General features: G+C 41.8%; 1 protein-coding gene across 18 annotated transcripts in view; it reads left to right on the top strand.

Annotated features, from left to right (window-relative positions):
* The window catches only part of ALG9 (ALG9 alpha-1,2-mannosyltransferase), a 101,919-nt gene that overhangs the window by 48,704 nt on the left and 27,733 nt on the right, over nt 1-25,482 (top strand). For all 18 annotated transcript variants that reach the window (XR_010147081.1, XR_010147083.1, XR_010147082.1 and 15 more), the window contains 1 exon segment: nt 18,382-18,512. Coding sequence is in view for 15 of the 18 variants with exons in the window: in XM_016919745.4 (XP_016775234.2) it covers nt 18,382-18,512 (131 nt within the window). In the remaining 3 variants the exon portion in view is untranslated.

Below are 25,482 nucleotides of genomic sequence, written 5' to 3'. Positions count from 1 at the left end.
TCCATCTGTCTGGTTCAAGCAATTCCCCTGCCTCAGCCTCCTGAGTGGCTAGCTGGGGTTACAGGTGCACACCACCACGCCTGGCCAATTTTTTTGTATTTTTAGTAGAGACAGGGTTTCACCATGTTAGCCAGACTGGTCTCAAACGCCTGACCTCAGGCAATCTGCCGGCCTCGGCCTCCCAAAGTGCTGGGATTACAAACGTGAGCCACCACGTCCGGACTCATCTCTTATCTTTAGGCACCTTTTTTTTTTTTTTGAGACAGAGTCTCTGTCTGTCACCCAGGCCAGAGTGCAGTGGCATAATCTCAGCTCACTGCAACCTCCACCTCTCTGGTTCAAGCGATTCTTGTGCCTCAGCTACCGAGTAGCTGGGATTACAGGTGTGTGCCACCATGCCTGGCTAATTTTTTGTATTTTTAGTAGAGACAGGGTTTCACCATGTTGGCCAGGCTGGTCTCGAACTCCTGACCTCATGTGATCCACCTGCCTTGGCCTCCCAAAGTGCTGGGATTATAGGCGTGAGCCACCGTGCCTGGGCATCTTTTTTGTTCTTAATCACTGTTAAGTGTTTCTTACTCTTTTCATTCGTTGGTTGATTCAGCCATTCATCCAACTTTTTATTGTCTCTATGTGCTGAAAATAGGTGACAGAAAGCATAATCTCCTGTCTTTTTTGAGACTTTCACTCTTGTTGCCCATCTTGACCCACTGCAACCTCCCACTACCGGGTTCAAGTGATTCTCCTGCTTCAGCCTTCCGAGGAGCTGGGATTACAGGCATGCGCCACCCCGCCTGGCTAATTTTGTATTTTTAGTAGAGACAGGATTTCTCCATGTTGGTCAGGCTGGTCTCAAACTCCCAACCTCAGTTGCTCCGTCCGCCTCAGCCTTCCAAAGTGCTGGGATTACAGGTGTGAGCCACCGTGCCCACCAATCTCCTGTCATTTAAGAAAAGTCCCTTATAAGAAAAAAAGGCAGAATTATGGGGAAAAGAAGGAATTGAAAGAAACAGAAACAATGTAGGAAGCAGAAATATTTCCTGATAGATTAAAAATTTGGGGTTCATAAAACAAAAACATATGCTCTTCGTATTATTTGTGCTTTTAAAAGAGAACAATCAGGAAATAAGAGCTGCTAGAAATTAAAAATAAAGGAGATTTTTAAAGTCAGTAGAATGATTAGAGGTTAAGTTTGAAGAAATCTTCCAGACTATAATAATACAAAACAAATAAAAAACAAAGAGATAGAAAATAGAAAAAGAACAATAAAATCAGAATCCAGAATTTAGCTAATAGGAGATCCAGAAAGAGAAAACAGATGAGACGGAGGAGAGGAGATTGCCAAAGGAATCATGTGAGACTATCCCCAGAACTGAAGGATATCAGTTTTCAGATTGCAAGAGCCTGCAGAGCGTCCCTGAAATGATGAATGAGGAAAGATCCATACCAAGATATATCAAGTACCAAAAGAAGTTAGTGTATGTTACTATTTGATAATTGAAAAATCAAAAGCTACCAGGAGAGGTGAGGATCGTTTGAACCCAAGATAGTGCCACTGCACTCCATTCTGGGAGACAGAGTGAGACTCTGTCTGAAAAAAATAAAAAAACCTACCAGGAGAAAAGAGTTGAGTGGTTGTCTCTGGGAAGTTGGACTGGGGAATCAGGAGGGTACTGCTGTTTTTCATAATAAGCTTCTTGTACTAAGTTTTTTGTTGTTGTTTTTTTTTAAACTCTGGATATATTATTTATTTTGTCATCCAGGCTGAGTGCAGTGGTACAGTCACAGCTCACTGCAGCCTCGACCTGCCTGACTCAAACAATCCTCCCACCTCAGCCTCTCAAGTAGCTGGGACTATGGACCTGTACCACCATACCCAGCTAATTTTTTATTTTTTGTAGAGACAGGGTCTGGCAATGTTGCCCAGGCTGGTCTCAAACTCCTAGACTGAGGTGATCCTCCCACCTTGACCTCCCAAAGTGTTGGGATTATAGGCATGAGCCACTGCACCTGGCTGCATATTATTATTATTATTATTATTATTATTATTGAGACGGAGTTTTGCTATTATTATTATTATTATTATTATTATTATTATTATTATTGAGACGGAGTTTTGCTCTTGTTGCCCAGGCTGGAGTGCAGTGGTGCGATCTCGGCTCACCGCAACCTCCGCCTCCCGGGTTCAAGTGATTCTCCTGTCTCAGCCTCCTGAGTAGCTGGGATTTCATGAAGGCATGCGCCACCATGCCTGGCTAGTTGTGTATTTTTAGTAGAGACGGCGTTTCTCCATGTTGGTTAGGCTGGTCTCAAACTCCTGACCTCAGGTCAGGTGTTTCCTGGTGATCCGCCCACCTTGGCCTCCCAAAGTGCTGGGATTACAGGTGTGAGCCACCGCACCCGGCTGTATATATTATTTTGATAAACCTAAAGGTGAATTTAGAAAAGGACATAAGTCTTGCCCTCAGAGTCTAGTAGAAGAAACAAACTTAAAATGTTATTAAACAGTGTACTGAGTGCCATAATGTGCATAGAGAAGGTGAGAAAACTCTTCGTACTTCAGCCTTACATAAGAGGTAGCATAGGAGTTGAGTCTTAGAGGCTGATTAAGAATTTTCTGGCTGAAGAAGGGGAAATTGACATTCCAGTCAGAAGGAACAGCTTTTGCAAAGGCCTGAAGTATGAAATAACATTGAATATTTAGGGGAAATTAAATGGCTTGAGGTTTCTAGATTTTAGTTAATTGAGCAGAAGCATTTCTCATTTCTTCTCTGTTTCATTGTTCTCACATATTTATGTATGTGACGGTGTTCTCTGGCAAATTTTACATTTGTTTAAAGACAAGGGTTCATGTTTGTCATTAATCCTTCAAACCTTCACGATGCCTGGCATAGGGATTATACACAGCAGGTGATTTTTAAAAATTTAAGTGAAATACTCAAATAGCCCTTCATTTAGTCTTTTTGAGCTAAAGAGAGGCCTCCCCAAACCTTGTTAATAGTAGAAATTTGGACCAATTAGGGCTCAAGCACTACCATTTTTCAAGGTTGTTTATATTCCAGTAAGAGTACCAGGTTACAAGCACCTGGAGAACAGCGATCATGTCTAGCTTTCTCCTGTCGTTGGTTTCTAATGTAAATTGACAGAGGTTCGTATTTGGCAGATTTGTGTCCTCACTGGTTTCCTATCAAGTTTGATATGTTGCAGGAAGATGGAATACTTTTCTTTTAGCTATGATAGGTCTATTTCACACAGATGTTTCCGAATTCTCTGTTCAGGGCCATTTATGGAAACTAATTCAAAGCCTGGGAGCCACGCCTTCCTCATGCAACTTAATAAAATTTCATAGGTTGATGCAAATATTAACCTGGGTAGAACTTTATCTATTGAATTTATATTCTTTTGAATGGGTGATGAAAATAACTGTGAAAAGATTTGCGTTTAAAAAGACATTCCCTCTTCTTAGATTGTAAAGTATATAGCAGGAACTGATAATAATGCAAACTAACTGATTAAGCACAGAAATTACGGTAGGAAAAGATTTTATAAGCATGTTTTGCCAACTCTGGATAATTGAAAATTAACTTCCCATTACTTTTTACTTACGCTTTGGTATAATGGCTTTATTCTATTGGCTGAATGCCACTCAAAGTTTATACATCTGATATTGTCCATCATAAATTGGAAGCTCCTAAAGGGAAGATATCTATCCATGTATTTGTCTTCCTCTGGTCCCCTTTTAAACTGTAATAACAATATACAACCCGTAAAGAAAAAAATGGAGATTTTGACAAAAATGGTGACTATTTGTATATATGTCGACTTAACTCTAAAGTAGAAATTCTCTAAAATTTTTGTGATTTTTCTTCTGTTTCCTAATTTAGTACTTAACAGGACTTTCTTAATGGTGGCAGTGATAGTGACTTTAGTCATAAATACTAATGAATTTCATTCTGTATCATAGATGCATTCTTAAAATATTTTATATACACTGATATTTTAGAAGTCCGATTTATGAAAGAAACCCAGAATTTGTTATTGTAAAACAGAAGAAATCGAGTGATCTCCCATGATTTATCAGGTTTCTAAATCTGCATTTTTGTATAAAGTAGTTTGTTTATTTTGAGATATGTTGTTGAGAACTAAGAGATATCATCCAGTTGGGCTTCACTGAGTTGCAGTACCACCATCCTGGGTGTTCACCCTTATGTACTGATTTCACAAGGGGGACAAATAGTTGCAATTCACATAACACCTCTCATCAATTGGTAGTGGCTTACTGGAGCCTGGGATGAAAGAGCATGATGACATTGAATCCAAGCTCAGTGGAAGAGTGCCACAATTGATTGGTGATGTGGAATGTGAACAGTGGGAAGGGAAACAACCATTGGAGCTTTCTTTATTTGCCATCACCTAACTTCAGGATAGATCTGTGTGGTGATCTAGGCTCTGTAGATAAGACATGTGACCTGTTCCCAAGTCAGACTTTTTATATTGCTAAAACTCTTAGAGATGAAGAAGCACTGTAAAAATTCAGAATTTTTCAGGCATGTAAACCCACAAAATTTCTGTAACCTTTCCATATTTAACATTGGCTTTAAATAGCTCCTTGACATCAACAAATTGAGAGAATTGAATGATCTTATTTTGCCTTTGCCATTTGTGACACGTTCAGTCACAAATGTAACTGTGTTCAGTACTAAAAGCAAGACATAGACTTTCTAATTGCTCAAGACTTGGCAGTGTAAAAGCAAATCCTGTATATTTCTTACCTCCAGCACAGGGCTTTTAATATGGAAATGTATGTAATGATGAGCAGCAGTAGTTTAGAGAAGAGTAGAATCAGCAAAGGGGAGTATATTTGCAATTGTGAGGAAATTGCTTTCTCTACAGTTGCTTTCTCTAGAGTTGAGGAATTGCTTTCTCTAGAGTTGAGAGGGATCTTAGTGGTTTGCACTCCAAACCTTTTGGAAAGGTGGTAAAATCTCTGAGCCTAGGTTAAGTTACTTCCCTAAATCACAGAGCTAGAGGCAGAATATTCAGCGGTCCCATTTCCTGATGCAAATGAAAATATTAGCTAGATTTAAATAAAAAGAGCACTTAGTCGGAGGCAGAAAATACAGAGCTTCTTTTTTTGTTTGTTTTTGAGACAGAGTTTCAGTTTTGTTGCCCAGGCTGGAGGGCAATGGTGTGATCTCGGCTCACTGCAATCTCCGCCTCCTGGGTTCAAGCGATTCTCCTGCCTCAGCCTCCTGAGTAGCTGGGATTACAGGAATGTGCCACCGTGCCCAGCTAATTTGTTGTATTTTTAGTAGAGACGGGGTTTCTCCATGTTGGTTAGGCTGGTCTTGAACTCCCAACCTCAGGTTATCTGCCCACCTCAGCCTCCCTAAGTGCTGGGATTGCGGGCGTGAGCCACTGTGTCTGGCCTGTTTTTTTTGTTTGTTTTGTTTTTTGAGACGGTGTTGCATTGTCACCCAGGCTGGAGTGCAGTGGCATGATCATGGCTCACTACAGTCTCAACTTCCTTGGACTCAGGTGATTCTCCCACCTCGCCCTCCTGAGTAGCCGGGACTACAGGTGCACACCACCACACCCAGCTAAATTTTTGTATTTTTTGTAGAGACGAGGTCTCACTATTTTGCCCAGGTTGGTCTTGAACTCCTAGGCTCAAGCAATCTGCCCACCTTGGCCTCCCAAAGTGTTACAATTACAGGTGTGAGCCACAGCACCTGGCCTTTTTTTTTTTTTGAGACTGAGTTGTGCTTTGTCACCCAGACTAGAGTGCAGTGGTGCGAACACAGCTCACTGCAACCTTGACCTCCCAGGCTTAAGCGATCCTCCTGCCTCAGCCTCTCGAGTAGCTGGAACTACAGGCATGTGCCACCGTGCCTGGCTAATTTTTGTATTTTTTGTAGAGACAGGGTTTCACCCTGCTGCCCATTGCTGGACTCAAACTCATAGGCTCAAGCAATCTGCCCACCTTGGCCTCCCAAAGTGCTAGGGTTACAGGTTTGAGCCACTGGGCCCAGCACAGAGCATTATTATAGTCTGTTTTTCTATTGCTGTCATTTTGGAGCATTAGCCACTTCTAATGTTTGTTTTATGGGTGCTTGTTGATATAACCTGTATCTATCTCGAAGTCCCTCAAGTGGGTATTAATGCAGTGTGATTTCTGCCCAGTGCTCTGAATGTCAAAGTGAAGAAATTCAAAGAAGCCTGGGTAGCTGGGCGTGGTGGCTCACACCTGTAATCCCAGCACTTTGGGAGGCCGAGGCAGGCGGATCACAAGGTCAGGAGATCGAGACCATCCTGGCTAACACGGTGAAACCTTGTCTCTACTGAAAATACAAAAATTAGCTGGGTGTGGTGACAGGCGCCTGTAGTCCCAGCTACTCGGGAGGCTGAGGCAGGAGAATGGCGTGAACCCGGGAGGTGGAGCTTGCAGTGAGCCGAGATCGCGCCACTGTACTCCAGCCTGGGCGACAGAGTGAGACTCCGTCTCAAAAAAAAAAAGAAGCCTGGGGAAACAGCGAAAGTCACTATGACTCTTAGCCAAATGCCTAGTCATCTCATTAGTGACACACATGAGTGGACCATTTCTGTAAGAACAGATTCCCATTGTTCCTACCTATGATCCAGCAAAACTACAGCCAAGGGAATGGGCTTGGCGGAGTCATTGGGAAAAGAAGACCCTGTTGAGCTTGACTCTAGTCTGGCATGGTAGAGAGACATGAGAAATGTAGAATAAGCAGGAGGCCCAAGGGGTTCGGGATGATCTCCAAGGGGCTCTGGCTTTTGGTGCTGCTCTGGGGACAGTGCCAAGTAGGATGTTTGACTGGGGCAGTACACCTGTCAAACAGTAATGCAGGTGTGTTAAGGTGAGCTCAAGGAGGACAGAAGCCTCCCTTGAAGCAGAAGGGGAAAAGCCCACTTGATCTTGTACAAATACAGAGCATGAAAGTAGGACCTTATAGGAAAAAATACTGATAATCCATTTTCAAATATGTAGAGCATATGCAATAGGATTTCTTTTTACTTTTTAAAAAATTTTATTTTTAGAGACAAGGTCTCGCACTCTTGCCCAGGCTGGAGTGCAACTGTGCAATCATAGCTCATTGCAGTTTCAGATTCCTGATATCAAGCAATCCTACCACCTCAGCCTCCCGAGTAATGAGGATTACAGGTGCACACCACCATACCTGGCTAGTGTGTGTGTGTGTGTGTGTGTGTGTGTGTGTGTGTGTTTGGAGACAGGGTCTCACTATGTTCCCAGGCTGGTCTTGAACCCGTGGCCTTAAGTGATCCTCCTACCTTAGCTTCCCAAAGGATTAGAGGTGTGAACCACAATACCTGGCCCTACCTTTGTATTTTTTATAGTAAAAAAGTTGTGGCTAAAATGGAGTCAAAAGACATCTTAGAACTTCTTTACATGCAGAAAGTTCTGGAAGGTTGCAGAACTGGACTTGATTATCTCTAACATCTTGTCTGTGAATTGAGAAAGGCAAGAAATACCAATTGGGAATTTGAGTTAATGCTATGGTTTGTGTCCCCCAAAGTTCATGTATTGGGAACTTGATCCCCAATTTGTCAGTGTTAGGAGGTGGCACCTAATGGAAGGTGTTTGGGTCATGGGACATCTGCCCTCATGAATAGATTAATGCCATTATTGCAGGAGTGGTTTATCTTGAGAGTCAGTGCCTTGTAAAACGATGAGTTCATCCCCTTCTTGCTGTCTCTTGCCCTGTCTTTGCCCTTCTGCCATGTGCTGCCTTCTGCCATGAGGTAGCACAGTAAGAAGGCCCTTACCAGGCGCCAGCCCTTGATTTTGTACTCATCAGCCTCCAGAACTGTAAGGAAGTAAATTTCTTTTCTTTATAAATTATCCTGTCTCAGATATTCTGTTATAGCAACACAGATTGGACTAAGACAGTTGCTCTTAAGTGTGATTCTTCTGTTTATTTCCTTTGGATTCTGTAATCCCTTTCCCAATAGCAGGAACGCAGTCATGGATCTGAATAGAGTCATACATTTTGATGGCACAGTGAGAAGGCCCTTACCAGACACCAGCACCTTGATTTTGTTTAGTAGATTTATTACGATATGATGTGATCTTTATTGTATGGTATTATGGAAGAAATAGATTGTCCTCCAGGGGCTAGAAGCTAAGGGAAGAAATTCTTGGCACTTACAAATAAGCTGGTCATAGTTTTGAACAGCGTGGTGTTGGAAGTTGTCCAGCATCCTGGTGTGGCTGGTCACCATTCTTTCCTTCCGCAAATACTTTTTGACTGCCTGAGATATGCCAGGTACTGTACCAGGCACCAGGTGTATTGTGCTTATAAAGACAGATTCAGTTCTTGCCTTCACAGAGCTTATAAGGTTCAGCTATAAGAAGGCTTGGGCCTTGCTACAGTTGCTCACAGAGGGATTTGAGGAGATGTGATGAATCAGAATTTATTATGTGTTTGGAAGGAAGACATTCTGAATGCTGCTTAAAAGCTAAGTATTAAATTAATAACATATGTCAGCCATTGTGGCTGCTGGATAGCCTCAGTTATGACCAAATTTTACTTAGCTGTGGGCAAACTGTCTAAACAGTTTTTTCAGCTTTAATCCTCCCACTTGCCTAGGAGTTTACAGGGCAGTTGATTTAGATTGATCTTTCACATTATCCCCTTGGACTCTTAGAGGATTCATGATGACAGTTGTTTACCAGAGGATTTTCAGTGACATTTGAGAAATAAGATCTGTCTTCTATGTGGAGATGGTTTCTCTGTGATGTTCCCTGAACCTCATGTTGGCCCTTGCCAGAGATCTCTATTTTTACAGCTACTTGCGTCATTGTCATTTCCAGCTGATAGATGATTGAATGCAACTTCACATCCTTCCTGTCTTAGGACTTGTGGGGCTTTGGCTCAGGCAGCTGGATAGACAGCAGAGAAGGTCACTGAGAATAGGAGGTTGGACTATTAGTTCTTTCCTTGTCCCCACATGGCATTCTAAACTGTGATAAAATTATTTGATACAACCATTGAACCCATTCCTCCTGTTGTCTTTTCTCAGTCTTCAGATCCCCATAGTGTTTCTGTAGCATTTGAAATCTACTCTTCACCTAGATTTTCAAAACTGTGTACTTCTTTGATTCTTCTATGTCCTGTCTTCTGGTTCCCTTCATCCTTGGCTTCTTCCACTTCTTTCTTCTGCCCAGTGCTACGGGCATCTTCTCAGCTTTATCTGTGGTCTTTGGCCCTCTCTGTTTGTTTCTTGTCTCTCTTCTGCTCTTTCACCTTTTCTTCCCTCCTTCGCTTCCTCTCCCTTTTTTTCATGCGTTCTTACATGTATTTGTTAAGTAGACATTTACTTAGGACCTACTGTATGTTTTGTACTGTGCTAGGTTTTTGGCATAGAAGAATGAATGAGACAGACACAGCCCCAGATTTTATGGAGCTTACAATGAATTTCCCAATTAATTAATAGAATATAATTGTAAAATGTTTTGAGAAGTACTGGTTGCTATAAGAGCATGTAATTTAGGCCCTGTCCTAGTTTAAGAGGTCAGTGAAGTCTTTCTTAAGGAAATCATTTTTAGCTGAAATCTGAAGGATGAGTAGGAATTTATGAGGGGACAACAGGGACTGTTCCACGAGTAGGAACAGAAAACAGTTCTCTAACTCAGTATTTTAGTCATATTGGTCTTCTTTCAGTTACAGTTGTGTGCTGCTCAGTGACACTTTGATCTAGGGCAGACTGCATGTTTGATGGTGGTCCCACAAGATTATTATGGCTACACCATACAGCCTAGGTTTGTCATAGGCTATACTGTCTAGCTCTGTGTAAATACACTCTATGATGTTCACACAATGATGAAATCATCTAAGACACATTTCTCAAAACCTGTCTCCCTCGTTAAGTGACACATGACTGTACTTGAGTACACCATGCTTCTTCCCACCTCATTAGGTGTAAGACACAAGTTATCATCTTTCCTCAGTGTCACCCAAACCTATTCTTTACTGCAGCCTTAGTTCACTGAATTAGAAATCTTGGTGTCACAGATTTCATTTGAAATAGAAGTGAGGGCCAGGTGTGGTGGCTCACGCCTGAAATCCCAGCACTTTGGGAGGCCGAAGTGGGCGGATCACCTGAGGTCAGGAGTTTGAGACCAGCCTGATCAACATGGTGAAATCCCGTCTCTATTAAAAATATAAAAATTAGCCAGCCGTGGTGGCGGGCCCTTGTAATCCCAGCTACTCAGGAGGCTGAGGCAGGGGAGAATCGCTTGAACCTGCGAGGTGGAGGTTGCAGTGAGCTGAGACCGCGCCACTGCACTCCAGCCTGGGCGACAGAGCAAAATCTGTCTCAAAAAAAAAAAAAAAAAAAGAAAAGAAATACAAGTGAGATTTGTCCTTTCTTCTTTCTTCATTCCCACTGCCATAGAAATATCAGAAGGTGATGTAGAGGCAGGTGGATCCCTTAAGCCCAGGAGTTTGAAACCAGCCTGGGCAACATGGTGAAACCCCGACTCTACAAAATACAAAAAAAATTAGCCAGGCGTGGTGTTGTGCACCTGTTGTCCCAGTTACTTAGGAGGCTGAGGTGGTAGGATCACTTGAGCCTGGGGAGGTCGAGACTGCAGTGAGTTTTGTTTTTGATTTTTTTTTTTGAGTCAGAGTCTCGCTCTGTCTCCCAGCCTGGAGTGCAGTGGCGTGATCTTGGCTCACAGACTGCAGTGAGTTGTGATTTGCACTACTACACTCCAGCCCGGGCGACTGAGTGAGTCCCTGTCTAGAAAGAAAGAAATATCAGAAGGCATTATCACTTCACAACTGAATATTACAGTAGTAACTAGAGTGCTTACTTCAGCTTTTTCCTCCAACACTTTCTTGCCTCATCCTCCGCAGCATAGCTAGTATAGGCCTCTCTTTCTAAGACCCTGTTTTTTATCATCTTACTCCTTGGCTGAAAAACCTAGAATAGATTCCTGATGCATAAAATCCAGATTCTCTTCCTTTGGATCCTCCATTATCAGTCCTCAGACTGTCTCACTCTTGTTTTGTTTCTCAACAAACACCTTTTGGGACAGGTAGATATTCTTCCTCTTCCCCCTGTCAACCATGCTCCTTTCTGTCTTTTTCCCTCTGTTTTCTCTTTAACTTTTATTACCAACTTTAGGAAGTCTTTTCAACTACTGTAGCCTCCAGTGATCTCATCCTCTCTGAACTCTGAATTTTTAATAACACTTTCTGCATTTCATATATGCTAATGTCATTTCCTTACCTAAATTATAAGTTAAAGAATGACTTGGGGCTGGGTGTGGTTGCTCATGCCTGTAACCCAGAACTTTTGGAGGCCAAGGCGGGAGGAATCACTGGAGACCAGGAATTCAAGACCGACCTTGAAAAGTTAGTGAAACCTTGTCTCTATTTTAAAAAATTTAAAAATTAGCCAGGCATGGTGGCACATGCCTGTGGTCCCAGCTACTTGGGAAGCTGAGCTGGGAAGATCACTTGAGCTTGAGAGGTTGAGGCTGCAGTGAGTTATGATCACATCATTGCACTCCAGCTTGGGCAACAGATTGAGACCCTGTCTCCAAAAAAAGAATGGCCAGCTGGACATGGTGGCTCATGCCTGTTATCCTAGCACTTTGGGAAGCTGAGGTAGGAAGATTGCTTGAGGCCGTAAGTTCAAGACCAGCCTAGGCAGCATAGCAAGACCCTCGTCTCTACAAAAAATAAAAATAAAAAAATTAACTAGGCCTGGTGGCGCATGCCCGTAGTGCCAACTACTTGGGAAGATCACTTGAACCCAGGAGGTTGAGGCTGCAGTGAGCAAAAGAAAAGAACAAGGACATGTTATGACTTACATGTAATTTTGTATACTCTAGGATTCACCAAATAGATACTTAAGAAATGCTTTGAGGATGCCTAGAAGATTCCTTTTTTGCTTTTTGATCTGCAATTTTATTGCCTGTCAGGACAAATTGTATCACCCTTCAAATAAATTCAACAAATTCAATACTCAAAAGTGTAAAATCATAGTGCCCAACAACTAATCAAAACTACTAAATTGTGAAGAGGCAAGAAAATGTAACCTAAAACCAAGAAGATTTATTTTGATATCATTTGGTGGATACCGCTAGTTCATTGCTAATTAGGGATAGTGAATGGTTAACATTGTAATCCTTCTGTCCTGTATGTTGGGTTTAACTTGAATTGATAATAGACACTAACCTAGGTTGAAACAAGGATAATTTATTTTAATGGGCTCTAATGTTCCAGGGATTGTTTCTACCAGCTAAATACTCACATTTCATAGAGCTGGTCAAGGATTCCTTCTGATATTCCAGCTATTTTTATACTCCTTTACAGTTTACCAGTTTTATTTAAATGAATCATCTCATTTAATCCTCATTATAACTCTTTGAGGTAAGTGGTGTTATCTTTATTATCAGAAGAAGAAAATGAGGTATAAGAAAAAAGATTGTGAGTCACTCAGCCAGTTTGTGGTAGAACCCAGGCCTGAATCTAGGCCGGCTGACTTTGAACTCCTTTTCTAATAACCTTAGTTGTTCTTGAATGAAGAACCTGCCCTTGATCATACCTAATCATTTTCTGCTGGAGGCCTTTGTCCTTGTGTGTTTGAGTTGTTCATCAGCTGCTTCCCAGAGATGGTGAAAAAGAGGTTAAAAGTTTTTCTAATGGATTATCCTCTTGATTAATATGATTTTGCTTCGGTGTCTTTCTTTTTTTTAGTTTTAGAGACAGGGTCTTGCTCTGTTTCCTGGGCTGGAGTGCAGCGGCACAATCATAGCTCACTGTAGCCTCGAACTCTTGGGCTCAAGCAATCCTCCCGCCTCAGACTCCCAAGTAGCTAGGACTACAAGTGCGAGCCACCACGCTGAACCAATTTTTTAAAAAAATTTTTTTGTAGAGACGAGCTGTCACTATGTTGCTCAGATTGGGCCTTGGTATCTTTCTAAGACCTTTACTTTAAATGGAATTTGCTTAGGGATGATATGATAAATGAAGCCTAATCTGACTGATACAGTAGCATATTAATTAGTTACCACCCACATCCCTGGTAGGCCTTGTACCCGACACCAAATCTAGATAACCAGACCTGTAGTGTGCCTGGCCAGAAAAAGCCACGTTGAGGTCAAGTATTAAAATGTCATACTGAGGGCTCCCTAACCAAAAGAAATCTAAGCATAAGACCCTCAGTGTCTCTGTCTCTTGTTGGTTCTGTTTGCTTACAGAGGCATGGCACTTGTAAAGCTTTTAAAAACTTGTTTCATGTTCTTATAATCCTTGGGAGATACAGAGTGGGTGTTCAGACCAAAAAGGCTACTTCCTGAAGTGTTTATGCAAAGGATCATTTTTAGAGAGTTATGTGGAATGGAATTGGGTCTGACGTCAATTCTCAGTGTGCTTTCTCTCCCCTGGAGGAATAGGCCATATGTAGAGACAGATGTGAGACTGAAGTCTTTTTTACATATAAATAATGCTGGGAGAGAATGAGAACATTTCTGTAAGGTGGAGGTTGGGGAAGAACAGAGTTCACGGTAAGCCAGAGATGACCAACTTGTTCTTGTATGCACTTCTAAAAAACCTTCTAGTAATGTATAATCTATAAGCCTAAATGTGTGTAAAGTATTTGTACAGTAAATTAGTAGTAGTAATAATAGAGCAAGTGTCTGTGTCACCCAGGTCAAATAATAGAACATTGCCAGCACCCAGGAGCTCCCCCAGAATTCCTTTTGATCACGTACCCACACCCCTGTTCTGAGGGAGTCTCCTGACTCCTGTGGTAATGATTTTCTTGCTTTTCTCTTTAGATTTATGACTTTTACATGTGTCCCTAAATGACTTAGGTTCATTTTGCCCGAATCACACTGCATTTATCCTTTTGTGTCTTGATCTTTTCACTCAACATTTTGTTTATAATAATCACACATGTTATTGCCTGTGGTTTGTTCTCTCTTATTAATATTTCATTGTATGACTTTACCACAATTTATTGATTATTTTACTGTTGACGGGTGTTTTTGTTTCCAATCTGGGTTACTACAGATAACACCACTTTGAACATTCTTGAACTTTTCTTTCGGTGCAGGCATTTCTGTTGGATATACATTAGGTTGAACCATATGAATTACCATTTTTGTGGCTCAAACATCAAATAATAATTTCATGTGGTTCAATCTAATAACTAGGGGTAGAATTGTTAGATCATAGGAAATACATATGTTCAATTTTAGTAGATTTTGCCAAATAGTTTTCTAAAGAACTCTTACCAACTTAATTTCCTGCCAGTAATGTATAATTGTTGCTCCACATTCTGGCCAACACTTGATACTGTAATTTTTTTTATTGTGGTTTTCATTTGCATTTGCTGGTTACTAATGAGGTTGAACGCATTTTCACTTGTTGTGGCTATTTCAGTTTATTCTTATAAAGTACCTAAGTCACTTGCCCGTTTTTCTTTTGGGTGGTTTGTCTTTGTCTTGTTGATTAGCAGGAGTTATATATATTCTAGATATGAATCCTTGATGGTTAAATGTATTACATATATCTTCTCTCATTCTGTGTTTTTAAAATTCTTAATGTTTTTTGACTCACTGCAACCTCTACCTCCTGGGCTCAAGCAGTCTTCCTGCCCCAGCCTCCCAAGTAGTTAGGACCACAGGTGTGCACCACCATGCCCAGCTAATTTTTTTATTTTTTGTAGAGACGGGGTCTCACTATTTTGCTCAGGCTGGTCTTGAACTCCTGGCCTCAAGTGATCCTCCCACCTCAGCCTCCAAAAGTGCTGGGATTACAGGCGTGAGCCACTGCTCCTGGCCTTAATGTGTCTTTTGGTGAAAAGGTATTCTCAACTTTAATATAGTCAAATGTATCGTCATTCTTTTTTATAATTAATGCTTTATCCACAAACTCTTTTACCCAAGATCTTGAAGATATTCTTTTATATTATATTCCGAGAGCTTTATCTTTTCATTTTTAGGCCTATCCATCTAAAGTTGATTTTTGCATGTGGAGTGAGGTTAAGGTTCAATTTCATTTTTCGCCTAAGGGATATCCAGTTGTCTTAGCACCAGTTGGTGAAAAGACAGTCCGCTTCTTTGAGGTGTCGCTTCTGTCATAAATAAGGGTCTGCATGTACCTGCATCTGATCTAGGCTCTTTGTTCTATTTCATTGGTCTGTTGATCTATTTCTCACTGTATTAATTTCTTTTTTTTTTTTTGAGACAGAGTCTTGCTCTGTCACCAGGCTGGAGGAGTGCAGTGGTGCAATCTTGGCTCACTGCAGCCACTGCCTCCCGGGTTCAAAGAATTTTCCTGCCTCAGCCTCCTGAGTAGCTGGGACTACAGATGCCCACCACCACGCCTGGCTAATTTTTATATTTTTAGTAGAGATGGGGTTTCACGATGTTGGCCAGGCTGGTCTCAAACTCCTGACCTCAGGTGATCCACCTGCCTCGGCCTCCCAAAGTGCTAGGATTACAGGCGTAAGCCACTGCACACGGCCTACTGTATTAATTTCTATAGCTTTACAGTAACTAAGCCCCCACCTTGTTGTTGTTGTTTTTCTTTTTAGTGATGAGGTCTTGCTGTGTCACCCAGGCTGGAATGCAGTGGCATGATCATAGCTTACTGCTGTCTTGACCTCCTGGGCTCAAGCAATTTTCCTGCCTCAATCTCCTGAGTAGCTAGGACTATTGGTGCACACCACCATGCCTGGCTAATTTTTAAATTTTTGTGGAAACAGAGTCTCACTGTCTTGCCTAGGCTTATCTCAAATTCTTGGCCTCAAGCTATCTTCCCACTTTGACCTCCCAAGATACTAGGATTACAGGTGTGAGCCACCATGCCCAGCCTGTCCTTCTTTTTTAAGAGTGCCTTGGCTATTCTTGTCTTTCTGCCTTTCCATACACATTTTAGAATCCACTTGTTGAGTTTCAAAAAAGTCTGTTAGGATTTTGATTGAGATTATATTTAATTTATCAATTTGTTTAGAATTGACATATTTATAATAGTAAGGTTTTTGTCCAGGAATAAAATATATCACTACATTAATAAGGTCTACTTTATTGTGTATCAAAAAATTATTTGAAATAAAATTCACCATTTTAATGTTTTTTAATTATAAAATATGCACAACACAAAATTTACAATTTTAATCATTTTAAAGCATACAATTCAATGGCTTTTAGTACATTTATAATGTACAACTCTCACCAGTATCCAAGTTTAGAAGATTTTTATTATGCCCCCCCCCAAAAAAAACCCATACCCATTAAATATCCATTAAGCAGCCACTCCCCAGTTCATAGTAACCTCTGTTTTCTGTCTTGGAGGATTTGCCTATTACGAACATTTCATATAAATGGAATCGTATATATGTGGCCTTTGGTTCCTGGCCTTTTTCAGTCACAGCAATATTTTTAAGGTTTATCTGTGGCATAGGCTGTATCAGACCTTCATTCCTTGTTATGGCTGAGTACTGTTCTATTGTATGGATATACCACATTTTAGTGGTATGGATATACCACATGAATCTATCCGTTGATGGGCATTTGTCAATAAAATTGTATCCTTTTTTTTTTTTTGAGACAGAGTCTTACTCTGTTGCCCAGGCTGGAGTGCAGTGGTGTAATCTCGGCTCACTGCAACCTCCACCTCCCAGGTTCAAACAATTCTCCTGCCTCAGCCTCCCAAGTAGCTGGGATTACAGGCCTGTACCACCACACCCAGCTAATTTCTGTATTTTTAGTAGAGATGGGGTTTCCCCATATTGGCCAGGCTGATCTCGAACTCCTGACCTCAGGTGATCTGTCCACCTGGGCCTCCCAAAGTGCTGGGATTACAGGCGTGAGCCACTGTGCCCGGCCAATAAGATTCTATACTTTTTTATGGAGCACTTTCATCTTTTATTATATTTATTCTAAGGTAAACATTTTCAAATGCTTGTAAATTATATTTTTATAAAATTTCATTTTGTTTATTGCTATGGAACATATGACATTGATTGACATCCTGTAAGTCTAAATTTTGCTAAACTCTCTTAATAATTCCAAAATGTATTTGTAGAGTCTTTTGGACCATTATATCATTGTGATGAATGAGTTTTGTTTCTTCCTTTCTGTTTCTTCTGCCCTGTGTTTCTTTTTCTAGTCTTACCCTACTGACTAGATCCTCTAATACAGTGTTGAACAGAGTAGTGATAGCAAGCAGCCTTGACTTATTCTGGATCCCAAAGGAAAAGCTTTTAGTCCTACAATATCAAGTGTGATATTTGCTGCATATCTGTACATATTTCAAATAGTCTTTATTTTAGCTGACATCTAACAACCTAAGAGGACTCTTTTTTGGTTTTAATTGTTTTAAAAATATTTTTTTGAAGCAGGTCTCTCTTTTGCCCAGGCTGGAATGCAGTGGCATGATCTTGGCTCACTGCAGCCTTGACCTCTGAGGCTCAAGTGATCCTCCCACCTCAGCCTCCTGAGTAGCTGGAACTACAGATATGTGCCACCACACCTAGCTAATTTTTGTATTTTTTAAAGAGATGGGGTTTCGCCATGTTGCTCAGGCTAGTCTTGAACTCCTGGGTTCAAACGATCTGTACACCTTGGCCTCCCAAAGTGCTGGGACTATAGGCGAGAGTCACCGGACCTGGCTCAGCATAGTTTTAAATGAAATATTTTACTATTTTCCTTTGAGCATCTACAATATTCTGATGTATCCATGTTATCAGCAACTGGCTGACTCTGTTTTTGTTAATATACAATATTAATGTAATACATAGTATTAACAAAAGCAGAGTTCTGATATCTCACTTTTACTAAACTTTTGCTACAGGAGCCGTTCCAATGTCTCTGTCAATTCTGTTGAATATTTGAAGGAGATGATATGCATGATATTTCTGTACCCCTGTGAGGTGTAGTGTAACCTCCCATGGCTGTCAGGAGAGGCAGGCCTTCTCACACATTAGCATCTGTGTTTAGTCATGCCCTTTGAGTCTGTGGAATAAGAGGTGATGGACTGGAAGAGAGCAGTAGTGAGCAGAAGAAGATAGGTTTTCCAGAGGGAGATTGTGGGCCCATGGTGGCTTTGGAAGTGTTTATGGGACTAGAAGGACTTAAGAACTCAACCTAGAATCAGACCAGCCAAAGCTTACCTATGGCTGAATGAGTGTGCCTCTCCCCCACAAGAGCCTGAATACTCTTATCTGAGTGGAGAGAGCATAGGCAACATTGTCTGAAGACTTGGATGTTTGTTCCTCCAAAGCTCTGTGAATTTTTAGGATTGCAATTGCTGTTCTCTACCCTGAAGGGACCTTCACAATTACTAATGAAGAGTTGGCCTTTCTCCATTTCAGATTGATATCAGTAAATGCCATTATTTAGTGGATTTGGACACCATGAGCGAAACACCCCGGGAGCCAAAATATTCATCCAATAAAGAAGAATGGATCAGCTTGGCCTATAGACCATTCCTTGATGCTTCTAGGTATGTGACTTTAATCCTATGGGATATTCCAGGACTAGTATGGGTAAAAATTGGATTCTAGGATTATATAACTTCCAGTCCTGGGTTGACTCTAGTAGCCATTGTGTGTGTGTGTGTGTGTGTGTGTAATGGAGTCTCACTCTGTTGCCCAGGCTGGCGTGATCTCAACTCCCCACAACCTCTGACTCCTGGGTTCAAGTGATTCTTCTGCCTCAGCCTCCCAAGTAGCTGGGATTACAGGCGCACACCACCATGCCCGGCTAATTTTTGTATTTTTGGTAGAGACAGGGTTTTGCCATGTTGGCCAGGCTGGTCTCCCAACTCCTGACCTCAGGTGATCCACCCGCCATGGTCTCCCAAAGTGCTGGGATTACAGGCATGAGTCACCATGCCCGGCCCATCATTTTCTTTTTATTTGGGCCCAGTTTCCTGAGAAATCTAAAAGATTTCTTTTTTGAGGCACCAGAATGCAAAGTATATTCTGGTTTCACCCAAGTGAAAGCATCCAAGTAAAGCAGATAGGTCTGCTGAAGAAAGCACAAGTGTTTGACACTGATTATTTTTGGCAACCAACTTCAGCTATCTTAACTGAGAGCATTTTGACACTGTTAGGAAGATTGACTATGCCCTTTGAGGAACTAGAAGTTCATGTTCATTATTTTCAGGCTCAAGGCTCAGCCAGGGCTGAGATAGGCCTTATTCAGTCTTAAATAGAGAGACCAAATGGACCAGGGCTTGACTCGCTCTTCAGAAAGGTCTCAGAATTAATGATAAGAGGGGATCAGGCATTCAGATAAGGGAGTAATGGGGAAGAGGAGTTGGAGGGGTCAAGGTGTCTGAGGGCAGAGGTCCAGGTAAACAGACAGTTGGAGTTAAGGAGATCCAGGGAGGCCTGGTGAGCAGAGCCCAGGAGCCAGGAGGTCTGGAAGGAAGCAAAAGACAGAGGACCTGGTCCTGAGAGTCAGGTCTGGGGCTCAGAAACGGACTGGGCCCAGGCCCAGGACAGGACTCTAGAAAGACGAAGTAAGCACAGGTACTAGGTGTAAGCCTGAGGAAACAGAATATTGATCAGGATACCAAGACAGGAAATGAAATATGGAGAGAAAGGCATGGGTCCCTAATTACTGAAACTGAGGTATAAGGCTGGTTCTTCACGAGTAAGCAAGAATCCAGTTGTTCTGAGTGAGTTCAATTAGAGCTGGACTAGCAGGAAGGCTGAGATGCTGACCTGCATACCAGGTCACTAGCTTGGTCATAGAAGTGAGGCCAAAACTGAGTTTGGTGAGCTGCAGGTGCCCAGGCAGGTCATTGTGCTTTTAGACTGAGTCTCTCCAGTGACTTTATAGGTAATTATAACTGGCAAGGAAGGGACGGTTGGGGAGAGGAGGGCAGTCAAGAGGCACCTGAGTTCTTGAGTGATTCTCAAATGTAGGCTCTTGAGCCACACTCTCATCTTGTAAGTCTTTTTGTAGCCTGAAGCCATTCCCTCAAGTATCTGATACATAATTTCTAGGAGTGCCATTTCTACGTAATGGGAAATAGTGCTTCTTCTTAACAACAGCAACAAAAAATTTTTTTGAGATAGTCTCACTCTGTTGCGACGCTGGAATGCAGTGGCACAATCTCAGCTCACTGTAACCTCTACCTCCTGGGCTCAAGCAGTCCTCCCACCTCAGCTTCCCAAGGCACCTGCCACCACTCCCAGCTAATTTTTGTATTTTTTGTAGAGACGGGGTTTTGCCATATTGCCCAAGCTGGTTTTAAACTCATAAGCTCAAGCTATCCGCCCACCTCAGCCTCCCAAAGTGCTGGGATGACCCATGGTGCCCAGCCTTAATAAAAATTTTTTTTTTTTGAGACGGGGTCTCGCTCTTTCTCCCAGTCTGGAGTGCAGTAGCACGACCTCGGCCCCAAAGTGCTAGGATTACAGGCGCAAGCCACCACACCCGGCCCTTAACAAATTTTTTTGAGAGCCTGCAATGTTCTAGGTGATTCGGACATATAGTGAATAAAACAAAGATCTTTCTTCTAGTGAAGCTTATTGTTTGGAGGTGGGTAGGGAAGACATATAATATACAAGAAAATAAGTTATATAGTATATTAGAGGATGATAAATGCAAGGAAAAAATGTACTGGGTTAAGAGGAGCATTGAGAATTCCACTAGAGCTGGGGGTTACACTTTGAGCTAGGGTGGTCAGAGTCGGCCTCAATGAAAAGATGATATTCAAACAAAGACTTGAGAGATGTAAGGGCATTAACCATGTGGACATCTGAGGGAACAGCTAGTGAAAGGCTGTGGCATAAGGAAGAAACAGGAGGCCAGTGAGCCTGGAGCTGAGCAAGAGTGAAGAATAGCAGGTGGTGTGGTCAGAGTGCAGTAGGGGTGAGAGTGCAGGTTATAAAGAGCTTTGTAGGCTATTGAAAGGCCTTTACTCTCAATTAAATGGGGAGCCACTGTAGGGTTTTGAGCAGAGACTTGATATAACTTTTATTTTAAAAGGATCATTTTCAGTTCTGTGCTGAGAATAAATGGTAGTAAGTAAGAATAGAAGCAGGGATACCAGTTAAGCCACTATTGCAATAGGCCAGGCAAGAGATGAGGGTTCTTCAGATTAGGGAGAGGGCAATGGAGATAGTGAGCGGTGGTTATGCTGAGGATATAGAGAAATGCACTGAATTTGAGGTGTGAAAGAAAGGAGTCAAAGATGATCCTAGGGATTTTGATCCAAGCAACTGGAAAAATGAAATTGCTATTAACTGAGATGGGAGAGACTGCAAGTAGAACAGGTTTTATGGTTTTAGGGGTAGAGTGAGAGATAAGCTTTGTTAAGTTTGATATCAGTCAAACTTAACTGTTCAGTTGCCAGGCAAATAGAATTATTGAACAGGCAGCTAGATATACAGTCTAGAGTTCAAGGGGGAAGTTTGAGCTAGAGACTCAGACTCATTTAGAACTATTGGCATTTAGATGATATTTTTTAAAAACATGAGACTGGATGAGATCACCAAAGGAGAGAATGAAGTTAGGGACGAGATGAAGCCAGGGAAACTCCAGTGTGTAGAGATTAGGGAGAAGAGGAGGAACCAGCAAAGGTGACTGAGGGCAATCATCAGTAAAATAGTAGGAAACCCAGGAGAGGAGAGTACCCTCGAAGCTAAGGCAAGAAAATGTTTTCAGGAGGAAGGAGTGGTCACCTGTGTCAGAAGCTGTTGATAAATCAAGTAAAATGAAGAATAACAACTGTCCATTAGATTTGGCAACTGGTAAAGGCAATTTGTGTGAAGTGGGTGGGGGTGTAGGGACTGGAGATTGATTAGAAAGGTTGAAGTGAGAATAGTAGAAGAATTGGTGTAGCAAATATGGACAAGTCTTTTGAAAGAGTTTTGCTATACAGGGAAGCAGGGAAATAGGGCTATATCTGGTGGTGGGTGTCAGGAAAAGTGATAACTAGAGATTTTTTATCTTTTTAAAAAAAATTTTTAGTGTGGGCAGGCACGGTGGCTCACACCTGTAATCCCAGCACTTTGGGAGGCCGAGGCAGGTGGATCACTTGGGGCCAGGAGTTCGAAACCAGCCTGGCCAACATAGCGAAACCCTGTCTCTACTAAAAATACAAAAAAAATTAGCTGGCTATGGTGGTGAGCACCTATAGTCCCAGCTGCACAGGAGGCTGAGACATGAGAATTGCTTGAACCTGGGAGGCAGAAGTGGCAGTGAGCCAAGGTCACACCACTGCACTCCAACTCCAACCTAGGTGACAGAGTGAGACCTTGCCTCAAAACAGCAGCAACAACAACAACAACAACAACAAAAAAGCAATGGATGAACCTACATTGACACATCATTATCATCCAAAGCCCACAGTTTACATTAGGGTTCACCCTTGGTGTTATACAGTTCTATGGCATATAATGTCATGTGTCTCCCATTACCGTTTCATGTGAAATAGTTTCAGTGCTCCAAAACTCTGCTGTACCTCCATGCTCTATTCTCCCCCACTACATTCCCGGACAACCACTAATCTTTTTACTGTCTTCATAGTTTTGCCTTTTCCAGAATGTCATATAGCTTGAATCATACAGCATATAGGCTTTTCATGTTGAGTTCTTCACTTAGCAAGCTGCATTTAAGTTTCTTCTGAGTCTTTTCATGGCTTAATAGCTTATTTCTTTTGAACTCTGAATAATATTCCATTGTCTGGATGTGCCACAGTTTATTCACCTACTGAAGGACATCTTTGGTTGCTTCCAAGTTTTGACATTGGTCTTAGTTCAGACTGCTATAACAAATGACCATAAACTGGGTGGCTTAAACAACAAACGTTTACTTCTCACAGTTTTGAAGGCTGGAAGACCAAGATCATGATGCCAGTATAGTCAAGTTCTGGTAAAGGCCATCTTTCTGGCTGCAGACAGCTGACTTGTATCCTCACATGGCTGCAAGAAGACAAGCTAGCTCTCTAGCCTCTTCTTATAAGGACATTAATCCCATTGTTGAGTGCTCCACTCTTTTGACCTAATTCCCTCCCAAGGGCCCACCTCTAAATACCATCACATAGGTGAGTGTTTAGACTTCAACATATGAATTTTGAGGGGACACAAACAGCCCATAACAGCAATTATTAATAAAGCTGCTATAAACATCCCTGTGCAGGTTTTTGTGTAGACATACATTTTCAACTCCTTTGGGTAATACCAAGGCGTATGATTGCTGGATTGTATGGTAAGAGTCTGTTTAGTTTTGCAAGAAGCTGCCAGATTGTCTTCCAAAGTGGCTGTATCATTTTGTGTTCCTACTAGCAATGAATGAATGAGTTCCTGTTGCTCCACATCCTTGTAGCCATTTGGGATTATCAGTGTTTTGAATTTTGGCCATTCTAATGGGTGTGTAGTGGTATTTCATCGTTGTTTTAATTTACATTTCTCTAATATGATGCAGAGCATCTTTTCATATGCTTATTTGCCATCTGAGTATCTTCTTCAGTGAGGTGTTTGTTAAGTCTTTGGGCATTTTTTAATCCGGTTGTTCATTTTCTTAGTGTTGGGCTTTTTGTTTGTTTTTCAGACAGGGTCTCGCTCTGTCACCCAAGCCGGAGTACAGTGGTGTAGTCATAGCTTACTGTAACCTCTAACTCCTGGGCTCAAGTAGTTTTCTCGCCTCAGCCCCCGAAAGCGCTCGGATTACAGGCATGAGCCACCACACCCAGTCTTATTGTTGAGTTTTAAGAGTTCCCTGTATATTTTGGATAACAGTCCTTTATTTGATATGTCTTTTGCAAGTATTTTCTCCCAGTCTGTGGCTTGTCTTCTCACTGTTGACAGTGTCTTTCACAGAGCAGAAATATTTTATTTTAATGAAGTCCATCTTCTCAATTCTTTTTTCATAAATCATGCCTTTGGTGTTGTATCTAAAAAGTCATTGCCAAACCTGAGTTCATTTAGATTTTCTCCTATATTATCTTCTAGGAGTTTTATACTTTCAGTTTTGTTGTTGTTGTTTCTTTTTTTTTTTTTTTTTTGAGTTGGAGTCTTACTCTGTCACCCAGGCTGGAGTGCAGTGGCACACTCTCGACTCACTGCAACCTCCACCTCCCAGGTTCAAGCGATTCTGCTGCCTCAGCCTCCCGAGTAGCTGGGATTACAGGCACCCACCACCATGCCCAGCTCATTTTAGTAGAGACGGGGTTTCACCATGTTGGCCATGCTGGTCTGGAACTCCTGACCGCAAGTGATCCACCCGCCTCGCTCTCCCAAAAGTGCTGAGATTACAGGCTTGAGCCACCATGCCCAGACTGTACTTTTACTTTTTACATTTAGGTCTGTGGCCTGTTTTGAGTTAATTTTTGTGGAGTGTGTAAGATCTGTGTCTAAATTAATTTTTTTTGCATGAGGATGCATGGTTGTTCCAGCACCGTTTGTTGAAAAGACTATCTGTTTTTTATTGTGTTGCCTTTGTTCCTTTGTCAGAGATTTATAGTTAACTGTATTTATGTGGATCTATTTCTGGGCTCTCTATTCTGTTTCACTGACCTATTTGTCTTTTCTTTCTCCAGTACCACACTGTCTTGATTATTGTAGCTTTATAGTAAGTCTTGCAGTTTGGTAGTGTCAATCCCCCAACTTTGTTCTTTTTTTTTTTTTTTTTTTCCTGAGATGGAGTCTTACTCTGTCACCCAGGTTGGAGTGCAGTGCCGTGATCTTGGCTTGTTGCAACCTCTGCCTCCTGGGTTCAAGCGATTCTCCTGCCTCAGCCACCCGAGTAGCTGGGATTACAGGCACGTGCCACCATGCCTGGCTATTGTTGTTTTTTTAGTGGAGATGGAGTTTCACAATGTTGGCCAGGCTGGTCTCGAACTCCTGACCTCAAGTGATCCTCCCACCTCAGCCTCCCAAAGTATTGGGATTACAGGCATGAGCCACTGCACCTGGCCAACTTTGTTCTTCTTCAATATTATTTTGTGGATTCTGGGTCTTTTGCCTCTCCATATAAACTTTAGAATCAGTTTGTCAACATCCACAAAATAACTTGCTGGGATTTTGATTGAGATTTTATTTAATCTATAGATCAAATTGGGAGGAATTGACATCTTGACAATATTGAGTCATTCCTATCCATGAATGTTGCTAAATTTATACTGAAGTATTGCATTTTGGGGAGTGTGATGGTAGGAATCTGGACATTTTCTTCTGATGGCCTTGCCTTTCTCAGTGAAGTAGGAAGTGGGATTATCAGCTGAGAAAGGAGCTTAAGGGATGAGGTGATAAGAGATTTGAGGAGAAAGAAGGTGTGAAATAATTGAGGAGAGCGAGAGACACAGAAGCTACAGAAATATAGTGTGATTGGAAGACAGGATCCAGAACCCGTTGGAGCCTTAAACGGGGCCATGTAGTTGCTTTTTCTCTTCTTCACTTTTGTATAGTTACAGCTTCACTGTAAGGCACAAAACAGGTAAATTTAACCGGGGTGAT

The sequence above is a fragment of the Pan troglodytes genome, chromosome 9 (assembly GCF_028858775.2).
Source record: "Pan troglodytes isolate AG18354 chromosome 9, NHGRI_mPanTro3-v2.0_pri, whole genome shotgun sequence".
NCBI lineage: Eukaryota > Metazoa > Chordata > Mammalia > Primates > Hominidae > Pan > Pan troglodytes.
This window is presented reverse-complemented; position numbering and strand designations above follow the sequence as displayed.